Here is a 480-nt window from a genome sequence, read left to right on the forward strand (position 1 = left end):
GCCGCATTCATCGCATTGCTTTCTGGGAGTTGTAGTTTCTACCTGAGTGAGCCAACATGGCCGCCCCCACCTTAGTGGGTTGTGGGGCTGCCATGGTTTTGGCCCAGAGCTTCCGAGCCGCCAGGGCGCTGTTCCCTGCACCTGCCTCTGTGGCTTGCGGTAAGTGGAGCGGGGCTTTAGTGCTGGGGGCCGCGAGGGCCATGTTGGAGAGAGGTGTGCAGGAGCGACTGGTTGTTGGTCTGCAGGTTGGAAAAGATTGCCGGGCTCTGCCTGTCTCTGGCTGAGCGGAGAGCCCTGATCTCTGTTGTTCGCTTCTGCAGGGGTCCGCGCGGGGCCCGGCCGGCAGCAGAGCACTGGGCCTTCCAAGCCCGGCGAGTTCCGGCCGCCGCCGAAACCGGTCATTGTGGATAAGCGCCGACCCCCGGAGCAGGACAGGAGGTGAGGCCGTGCTGGGCGGGAGGCGGACTGGCTCCGAGGTCT

The 480-nt window shown here is 65.0% G+C and overlaps 1 protein-coding gene across 1 annotated transcript in view; it reads left to right on the forward strand.

Moving 5' to 3' along the window:
• Mrpl19 (mitochondrial ribosomal protein L19) overlaps window positions 1–480 on the forward strand; it is an 11,333-nt gene continuing 10,853 nt past the window's right edge. The window contains exons 1-2 of the mRNA XM_015499862.2: window positions 1–159; window positions 321–438. Coding sequence (XP_015355348.1) covers window positions 57–159; window positions 321–438 — 221 coding nt within the window. The 5' untranslated portion in view covers window positions 1–56. The remainder of the gene's footprint in view (window positions 160–320; window positions 439–480) is intronic.

This window comes from Marmota marmota, unplaced genomic scaffold (assembly GCF_001458135.2).
Source record: "Marmota marmota marmota unplaced genomic scaffold, marMar, whole genome shotgun sequence".
Classification (NCBI taxonomy): domain Eukaryota; kingdom Metazoa; phylum Chordata; class Mammalia; order Rodentia; family Sciuridae; genus Marmota; species Marmota marmota.